General features: G+C 43.9%; 1 protein-coding gene across 1 annotated transcript in view; it reads right to left on the reverse strand.

The window, feature by feature from the left end:
- Gas7 (growth arrest-specific 7) overlaps positions 1–10,420 on the reverse strand; it is a 77,097-nt gene extending 66,677 nt beyond the window's left edge. Inside the window, exon 1 of the mRNA XM_013013103.1 lies at positions 10,301–10,420. Coding sequence (XP_012868557.1) covers positions 10,301–10,412 — 112 coding nt within the window. The 5' untranslated portion in view covers positions 10,413–10,420. The remainder of the gene's footprint in view (positions 1–10,300) is intronic.
- Positions 10,421–10,641: the final 221 nt, after the last annotated feature.

Consider the following 10,641-nt stretch of genomic DNA (forward strand, 5'->3'; position numbering starts at 1 on the left):
GTCCGGTCGTGGGGCCTGAACTCTGGGCCTGGGCACTGTCCCTCAGCTCTTCAGCTCAAGGCTAGTGCTCTACCACTTGAGTCACAGCACCACTTCCAGCTTTTTCTTTTTGTTTATGTGGTGCTGAGGAATGAACCCACGGCTTCATGCATGCAAGGCAAGCGCTCTACCACTGAGACACCTTCCCAGCCCATATGTGGAGTCTTTTGAGGAACCTCCATACTGATTTCCAAAGCGGTTTAATATCATGATCTTTCTACCTCTGTCTTCCGTGTAGCTGGGATTACTACAGATGTGGGCTACCATGATTAGCCTAGTCCATACATTTCTTTTTGTTCCACTTCCATATTTATAACACTTGCAACTAATTAGTAGCTCTGGCTAATAGCCAAGGAGGTGTGATTTGGTCACATTGTTTACCAATAAAATATCTTTTTCTTTTCCCCAAATAACACAATTTCCTAAGATAAAGCAAGCAAGCAATAAAATCTATCTCCTTTGTCATTTGGCTTTTGTGAATCTTCAACATAACTGGCAGTGTGAAAGTACTGTTGGACTTAAAAACTGGTGATCCATGAGGGGTGTGCTACATAAATAAGTATTACCTAAACATTACAAGGTAAAATGGATGCCCCAGAAGAGAAAAACAAAGCCTGCCCTGAAACAGATTAACAGTGTTTTCAACTCTGGCAGCTTTCCACTGAGCGTCCATTACAAAATAATAATAAAGCCAAAATAAGGAAGGCACATAAGTGTGTTCGTGTGTGTGCACGTGTGTGCACGCGTAGATACACACAGCTTAATTTGTTCAATCAAATGTGCCAGATACAAACATCTTTTTAGTTTCACATTTGCTCAACACAGATGGACAAGAGAAAACAGACTGCTGTTTTGGGGTGTAGAAGCTTTCCAGGGCAACTTTTATTACCAGGAAATTATCAAGGCCATTCTATTTGGGGATTTAGAAAAGCAAGCAATTATTTGTAACAAAGGAAAGCTGGAAGAATGGCTTTAAAAGTGTTCTTCTGGAAAACTTGCCCAGAAAGTCACATTCATTCTTGGGATAATAAAGCTGGAATGAGAAATCCACTCAGTTAAAGAAAGATTAAAACAAGAACTCAAGGAAACTATTTGGCAAATGAGTCCTGAAGCTCAAACCCTACGCCAAGTTTCATTCACAGACCTAATAAAGTATGAACAGATAGAGATAGATCCTTTGTCAAAAAGAGCTTTGAAACAATTTTCATACTACAACTAAGTCCCTCATATGGCACAATTAATATGCACTAATAAAAACATGGAAAACATAAATCAAATTAAAAATTCTCCTGAGTTTTAGTTGACTCTGAAGTTACAAGGGAAGATATGCCTCCAAGTTAATTATTACTTCCAATGAATTTCTTTAGCTACTAATCCGTGAAGTCAGTCCCCCTTATTCCAAATTAAATCACACCTACCCATGCCTGACCTTCTGAATACCAAGGAAGAAGAAAAAAATACCAGCAGGTGTGGTCTAGCCATAGTTTGCTCACAGATGACTAGGAGTTAAATGCTTGCTTATAAATGACTTGGAATAAATCTTCTACCACAGAGAGCACTCCGTTTCCATTTCTATAAAATGAATGGGTTCTGTCTGTTCCACCAGAGATCATCAAACTTTTTCTGTAAAGGATCAAGCAGTAAATATCTTTGGCTTTGTGGCTGCTATGTTCTCAGTAGCAAGGACTCCACTCAGTCTTCTTGGCACAAAGCAGCTATAGATGGTATGTAAACAAAAGGGCATAGCTGTGCTCCAATAAAACTTTATCAACAAAAAATAGTCTGTGAGTGTCATTTAATCCATAGACCCCAATCTGACATCCTCTGTGTTAGAAGATTTGGATGGCTCCCCCCCTCCCCCAGATGACTATAGAGTAAAATGATTTAGCTGATGAACCCACTTTGTAAATAGCCATGTCATCAAGAGCTGACATTAGAGACAGAGAGGTTCACAGCATGGAGTTCAGTTCCCAAGGAGTCGCCGCATTAGAAAACTAGTGTTAGAGTCTCCCTTACCTTTCCATCAAGAGCCTCCTTCTGTTGAGCTTGGGGACTCACTCGTGCTCTGTTGAACTTGGGATCTGGATAAAGCATTAGTCTGGAAAGGGTGGACTTAGGCTTTTTGACAGGCTTCTGGGAGTCAGATGGTCCAACCTCAAAGTAGGGGGAAACAGCTCACCTTCCAGGAACTAAACACAGTCCCAATTTAGCCACACAGTCAACTTAATGAGGAGCACAGAGATTTCCTATATAGCAAGCTTCTGACACCTATTACCTTGGACTTCTTGGCACCGCACTGGGGGCCATTCTGCATGATGAAATGTCCTGGAAAGCCACAAGCTATGGGGAAATGAGGGAGGTGGGGACTTCCAAAATTTCACAAACCGTGTCTTGTGGGATTTGGTGAGTTTACATGAAAACAGTAGCAATGATGCTGCATTCACAGCCACAGGAACTTTCCAGGAGCCAGCTCACTTGTTTTCTAAATAATCTGAGCTCTCTTGGTGTTTTCAATGATCACCCTACCATAAACCTGTCCTGGACTTCAGATTGTCTCTAACTGTCTGGGCAATCTATTTTCCATTGCTGTTCATGGCATTCCCAGCGCATGGATTCCTCCTATCTCTGACTGTCCCTTCCTTGGCGTCTTCCTTACACTTGTTCTTCAGTCCTCTCTCCTATAGACTTTCCCTGGTGATGGTCACAGCTCTTTGCTAAAAAAATGCATGTGGTTGTACAGCTAGGTCACTGCACAATGGTGATCAGCCCAAGGAATTAAGTAGTGGTGAAATCCAAGTGCTGCGCTATGTACACACATAGCTCTCTGAGCTTCCATCTTTATCCTAGATCCCTTTAAGCACAGATTCAGCTATCCAAACATGTTAGACATCTTAGGCTACATTGAAATATACCCACAAGGAACCACAAATAAAACATGGACTCACTACCTTTCATTTTTTAATTTTGACTCAATACCTTTCTTCCAAATCCATTCCTCTCTGGTATACCCTTTCTCACTGCATGATGTTACCATGAAAGGTGGAAAACCAAGAGAATGGCTGAGCATGGTGGTGCATATCTATAATTCCAGTTAACCTAGAAGCAGAGATTGGGCAATAATGGTCCAAGGCTGGCCTGGGCAAAACTTTACTTGAAAACAAATAAGCAAAGAACACCAACCAAAACACAACACAACACAAAACAAAACAAAACAAAAAACCCTAGAAGAGCCAGGTGTGGTGGTACTTGGAATACGAGCACCCAGGAGGTTGAGGCAGGGAGATCATGAGTTCCAGGACAGCCCAGACTATATAATAAAATTCAGTCTCAAAACAAGACAAAAATGATCTAAAAAAGAAGGAAAAGCAGGCTGGAGACATGGTTCAAGTGGTAGAGCACTTGTCTTGTAAGCCCCAAACTCTGAGTTTCAAGCCTCAGTAATAAAAAATAAATAGAACTAAAAGAATGAAAAGAAGGAAAGAAGAAAGGAAATGGGGGAGATGGGAGGGAGGGAAGGAGGAAAGAAGGATGGGAAGGAAGAGAAGAAGGGAAAAAGAGAAAAAAAATCAGGTTAAATCTAAGTTCTTCCTGCCCCTGTCCTGCCACCCCCTGTCTGACAGATTCTGCCTCCTCCTTTCCAGCCACTGCTGAGCTTGGCGTGTGACCTCATTATTTCTCTTCTCATTTAGGTTGTCGGATGCTATGCTCACTGTTCTGAAATCCTTCAGTCTGCTGCACAAGCACCGTGCCACAGTACTCTGATGGGGTCATGCCAGAGTGTAGAACCTTTCCACTGTTTCCCATGGCTTACTGGATAAAGACCCTGCTCCTCCTAATATCTCCAGGGCATTGCAGGTCAGACCTCTAACTTTCCTTCACCTCTGTATTCCTGATCAGTGCCAACTGCGTTAGCATGTCTTTCTCAGGCTGCCACAACCTCTGCCTGGCCTACCACTTGGACTTAGAATGCTGTATCCAGTGGTCCTCCTCAGGGACTTGCATGATGCCCAGATAAATGTGACTCAGCCACTCAGAAGCCCCCACAAAGGCACTAATGACTCATGCCTATAATCCTAGCTACTCAGGAGGCTGAGATCTGAGGATCATGGCTGAAAGCCAGCCCAGACTGGAAAGTCTGTGAGACGCTTATCTCCAATTAACCATCAGAAAACTGGAAGTGGTGCTGTGGCTCAAGTGCAGAACTCTAGCTTTGAGCTGAAGAGCTGACGTACAGCGCCCAGGCCCAGAGTTCAAGCCCCAGGACCAACAGGAAAAAAAAAGAAGCCCCCACATTTTCTTTTTATTTCCTGGCTATTTATTTTTTTAACTTACATATGTATTTTTTGTTGTAAAGATACTGTACAGAAGGGTTACAGTTACATGAGTAAGGTAATGAGTACATTTCCTATCAATCATTGTTACCCCCTCCTTTGTTTTTCCCCTACTATTCCTTCCCTTCCCACCTCTTCCCCACCCCCCAATCCTGTGCCTGTGTTTTTCAACATAGTGTCTTGTGTATCTCATTGTTACAATGGGTCAACCTGTATCCCTATTTAAACGTTTTGCTTTTTCCCTTCCCCTTCCCAAATTAGAAAAATGTATATACAAGATGCAGGGCACTGGAATCAAATACAGTGAAAGCAGGGGTTATACCATGGGGGAGGAACAAAAAAAACAAGAAACAACAAAAAAAACACATAGTACATTATAAATATGTTAAAAAATAATAACAAAAAAGAAAAAAAAACACTTGTGTCCCTATCTTGGGGTTCATTTCGCTTAACATTATCTTATATGGTCATATGTACGTAGCTTTTGACCTTTTCTGCTTGTCCTAGACATATACTAGTTATTACAAATAAGGGAAACCATGGGACCTATGTTTCTTTGGGCCTGGCTTACTTCACTTAATATAATTTTTTCCAAGTCTTTCCATTTCCTAACAAATAAGCCCCCACATTTTCTTGCAATGCCCCCAATGCTTGTAGGTATCTATTCTGTTTTTTTTTTTCCTACCCCAATTAGAACTATGGTCTCAGGGAGCGGAGATGGTGTTTGGTTTGATGTTTGTGTGCCTACAGCCTGGCTCAGTGGCAAGCAGTGTGACAGCCCTCATCCACAAATCCTAAATGGATGTGAACATAAGCTGATTAGCCAGCAAGGGAATTTCCAAATGGAAATGAGGCTTTTGCATGACTATTGTATAGGGTGTGACCCAAGGGGGCAGAACACCCATTATGCCCAAGCCCCTTCTGGGGAGAGAAGAGACTGGGGATTACAGAGGGAGGGGTAACAAGAGAGAACACAGGTTCTCCTATATCTGTGGTTTCTGTGCTGGCGGATTCTACCAGCCTCAGAGGATTGAAAATGTTCAGGGGAAGTGAACTCTAGCAGACTTTTTTTCCTAGTCATTATTCCCTAGACAATAGAGTATAACAGCTATTTACCCAGTACTGACATCGTGTTAGGTGTTTCTAAGTCATCTAGAAATGATGGAAAACATATGGGCGGATGTGAGTGGGTTCTATGCCAAAGCTGTGCCCTCTTATGTAAGAGGCTGGAGCATCCAAGAGGATTCTTATCTAGGGGTCTGGAATCTGCCTCCTGCCCATGCCAGGGGCATCTGCATTGGGCAGAAGGAAGGACCAAGGTGATGAGGGAGTGGACCGTGGTGGTTTGTGGCAATGGGTGGCCAGGTGGGACGGCGCGGTGATGAACTGCTGCCTGGAAAGAGGAAACCGGCACAAAATACTCCAGAGTTGAGTCAGAAAGTTGGGGAGGCAGCTGGTCCAGCAGTGAGGCCCAAGCTCAGAGGCCAGGAGATGAGATGAATGCAAATATAAGAAACAGGTAGAAAGATCATCAGACTCCAAAAGCGTAAAAACAGACCAGTAGCCAAACAAAATAGGTCTCAGAGAAGATGCTGAAGGAGAAAGACAGATGTTTACTCCTTCCTGAAACCCAAAGAGTAAAATCCTAGACACAATGTTCAAGGATTGTGTGGGGACTATGGTCAGCCATGCCTCTCCCAATCACTCCAGAAAGGCCCCTTCCTCCAGGAAGCTTTCCTGATTCCACAAGCTCTCTGGCATCATCTTCAAACACCCTCAGACTTATCCTTCATAGACTTCTTGCGACTGTAATCAAACAGGTGTTTATGCAAATCCATTTCTGGGTTGGGGTTGTGGCTCAGAGGTAGAGTGCTTGCCCAGTGTGCATACCATCTTGGGTTTTAGCTGGGTGGTAGGGGCCCCTGCTTGTGATCCTAGCAACTTGATAATACTGAAATCAGGAGGCTCTCAGTAGGAGGCCAGCCTGGGGAGAAGGATTTGTGAGACATACTGGCAACCAAACATTGGGTAGGATGATGCTTGCCTGTCTTCCTAGCTACACAGGAAACCTAAAAGAGGTGGATTGCAGTCTAGGAATAAGCGTACAAGGCATGAATCAAGGCTTTTATCACCAAAGTGACTAGTTTAAAAAAGGACCAGAAGTGTGTCTTGTGGCTCAGCCCTAGAATGCCTGCCTACTAAGCCTGAGATCTTGTGTTCAACTCCTGGTATTACAAAAATAAAAGAAGTTCCTGGGCTCCAGCACCCCCTCCCCCCAACAACTTTAAAATCTGCTTCCATAGGCCATCAGGCAATCAGAGGAAAGACACGGGGAGGAGCCCTGTTACCACAAGGCTATCATTCTCCAGGAGGAATCCACTGGACTCCTCTTGGGGCCCCTCCAGGAGAATTTTACTACTTTCTTTCACAGGTTTCCTTTCTTTTCTAATAAACTCACCCTGTTTACCTTGAAAGAATGAAATCTGCTTTCATTATAAGAAAATAAACAATTTGAAAGTACACTGCCAGATATAAATTTGAGATTCAGTAAGTAAGTATTGAGTGTACGGCGGCTCAATCAACTAAACAAACAAATGAAAACACAATGGACTGAACAACTACATGGTGGACAAGGCTGGCACACATCTAGGATGGAGATCAGAGAGCCAGGATTACCAAAGCCATGAGGAAAAGGAAACAGGGCCAATTCTGCTGGATTTGACACTAACCTAGCTGAGCAGGTAGGCCAATCCCACCACCCAGGAACTTGTAGACTACATTTATCTTTTGCTTCTTTTTCTTTTCTTTCTTGGAGACAGGGACTCTCATGTAGCCAAGTCTCTCAGCCTCCTGTCTCAGTCTCCTGAGTGCTGGGATTACAGGTGTGCCCAATCTTACCTGACATCTTTTGCATTTTATAATGGTTGAAAACAAAGTTAAAAAAAATCAAGTGAAGCTGGGCACAGGTGGCTCATGTCTGTAATTCTAGCTACTCAGGAGGCTGAGATCTAAGGATCACAGTTCAAAGCCGGAAAGTCCATGAGATGCTTATCTCCAATTAACCACCAGAAAACCAGAAGTGGCACTGTGACTCAAGTAAAAGAGCACTTGTCTTGAGCTGAAAAGCTCAGGGACAATGCCCAGGCCCAGAGTTCAAGCCCCATGACCAACCAAAAAAATGAAATGACACTTCAAAACACATAAAAATTACTTGCGGGGTAGAGTACACCTACCTAGCAAGCTGGAGCCCTGGGTTCAATTCCCAGTACCACCTCTCTTTCTCCTCAACATTCACATTTCAGCATCCATTGATAAAGTGTTATTGGAACACAGCTACACTTATTGGTTAGTCTTTGGAAGCTCTCTGGCTATCAGAATGACACTGAGCAGTGGTGACAGAGACCCTACATCTTCTAAGCCTAAAGCATCTACTTCCTGGTCCTGCAGAAAAAAGCCTGTAAAATGTGGAGCATCTCTGGGATCATAGGATCTCAAAACCTGTAAGGAAGCTCTGACTTGGTAGGTATATACTAAAGGCAGAGCCCTAGGAAAAAAACTATCAGATGTCATTGGTGCAAAATGTGGCTTAAATATCCATTAATGAATAGATTGCTGGTTAAGTGAATAGTTGTATGTTTATCGCTATCACATTGCTATTAAGAGGAATAGGTAAAGCCAAGTGCTGGTGGCTCACACCAGTAATCTAGTCCTCTCAGGAGGGCCAACTCTGAGGATTGTGGTTTGAAACCAGCCTGGGCAGGAAAGTCCATGAGACTCTAATCTTCAATTAATCACAGAAAAAGCTGGAGGTAGAGATATGGCTCAAATGGTAGAGTACTAAGCTCGGGGTCAGCCCCCAGGCCTTGAGTTCAACCCCCCAGAACTGGCACAAGACAAAACAAAACAAAACAAAAAACCAGAGGAGTAGGTAAGGCTGAAATGTACAAGGTATTGTTGAAGTAATTTAAAGAAAAATACAGATAGGAGTTTTCACTGTAAAAGAATAAGTATACCTATGTTTAGAAGTGAAGGAATACAACTATTTGGAAGGTTGTATATGATAAACAGCTCTGGGAATGGGATTTGAATCCCATTTACACTCATTAAATTTTTACCTTGATAGTATATTATTTATCCCTTCTTCCCTTCCCTTCCCTTCCTTTCCCTTCCCTTCCTTCCTTCCTTCCCTTCCTTCCCTTCCTTTCCTTCCTTCTTCTTCTTTTTTTTTTTGGTAGGGGGATGGTACAGGGATTTGAATTCAGGGCTTTGGGCTTGGTTGCTCAGTGTTAGTCTATCATTTGTGCCATGCCCTCAGCCCTGCTTTTTTGCTGGTTATATTGGAGATGGAGCCTCCAGGATGTTTTTTGCTTGATTGTTTTTTTTTTTTTTTTTCCTCCTTGGCTGGCCTTGAGCCTCCATCCTGTGGATCTCAGCTTCCTGAGTAGCTCGAATTACAGGTGTGATCCACTGATGCCTGGCTATTTCTTTCCTTGTTTTTTTCTTTCCTTTAATTCTTTCTTTCTTTTAGAAAGGTAGACAAAAATGCGGATTTCAGAAAACTCCTCCCCTCCCTTTCCTCTTTGCAACAGAGTAGCTATTTTGGGGAGAAGAACAGATTCATGTTGCTGATGATGTCAGGATCCTGCATCCAAATTCTGCACAGTACAGATGGGGAACTGCGTTCACACATGATCCTCTGGAAAAAAAAAAAAAAAAGCCAAGTCTCCGATAACAGGGCAGAGCCGCATTTGTTTCTTTTGAGGAAGCGTGAGATAAGGACGGTTAGAATTAGGTCTACTTCCTCTTTCCTAGAAGCTGTGCTTGCCTCTTTAACCAGAACACCCCAGTGGATCTATGGCCAGGGGTACGGAGTAACCAGCCACGCAGAGCGGCAGATGTCAGTTTCTTTGCGTCTCCTCTAATAGCAGCTGCTTCTTTGTCACCAAACCAAGAGCCTTTTTCCTAGGGCAGGCTCAAAATCACAAGCCATATTAATGGCACCATAACCCCCCATACATCCCAACCTGCAAGGAGTGAGAGGTGGCCAGGCAGTCAGACAGACATAGATGAGGAATGAGAGAAACCAAGATTGAGCCAACAAGTGGGTTCGGGTACAATATCACGTTTGGTTTATGTTGCTTCTCTTGGTCCTCTGGTGATAAAGTTTAAAGTCCTCCTTGGAGAGTCATGTGGCTCCTTCTCCAGGAATCTTTACTGTCCTACCCATGACCACCTCTTCAGCAGTGTCCTGCTCACCTTGGGGTATAATGTACCTACTGGACCCCCTATCTGGCATCCGGGAGTGAATAGAAAGACCCAGGAAGTCCACAATAATTAGAGGCATGGAGCTGCATTCCTACTCAGCTCTGAAACACAGGCCAACACTGTGCTAGCTGATGTCATTCATCCTCATGAAGCTCCATCATATCCTCTAGGGCATGCGGAGAAACGTAGTCAGGGAGATGCTTCAGGAAAGAGAAAAAGGTATCACAGTGAAATTAAGGAGACTGTGTACTGCTCAGCCCTCACTGGAAGCTAAAAGATCATTAAAGCACAAGAAAATGTGCTATAGCGTAAGATAAGCCAGTTCTGAGATCCCCTCAGAAAACCTTTCAGAATCTCTTTTGGAGAACACAGCTCCCAGACCTTGCAGTTGGTTTGACAAAGATGCTCAGGGTGCTTGAGGGTCCAGGGATGGTGTGAACCTTGGTGCTCAGCCTTCCTCCTGATCCTCTCCTATCACTACAGACTTAAGTCTGATCCCTACCACATAGCCATGGGGCCCAACCAGAACTCCATCAAAGCTCCAGGGCAAAGATTCCTCAAGAAAATGTCCCTAAGCCATGGAGTGGAGGGAGGAGAAGAAAAGCATCCCTTCAGAGAGACAGACACTGAGGACCGGAGCAGGCTGCTCTTCCAGAGAGACTCACCATTGGTGGCCGTGTTGACATAGTAACGCCGGCCCTGAGGAGACAAGTAGCTCTGCCAGCCAGGAGGAAGGACGACGGTCTGGCTCTCCTCTCCCGGCGGAGGGGGTACCATTCCAGGCTTCTGATGGAGAGGAAAGGAAAGGTCACACACATTGGGCATTTTAACAACTGATTTTAAACCAGAAAGTCAGAGACTCATAAAGCCACCCTGTAATTGTTTGATGCTAGGGTATAACACGGCTCATGGACTCCCTGGGGGCAGCTCAAGGTGACCCAGGTGTGAGCTCAGAGGTGCCACACACAGGCACTATGAGGAACACTTGTTTCTGCACGAGCCCCTC

The sequence above is a fragment of the Dipodomys ordii genome, unplaced genomic scaffold, assembly GCF_000151885.1.
Source record: "Dipodomys ordii isolate 6190 unplaced genomic scaffold, Dord_2.0 Scaffold19, whole genome shotgun sequence".
NCBI classification, from domain to species: domain Eukaryota; kingdom Metazoa; phylum Chordata; class Mammalia; order Rodentia; family Heteromyidae; genus Dipodomys; species Dipodomys ordii.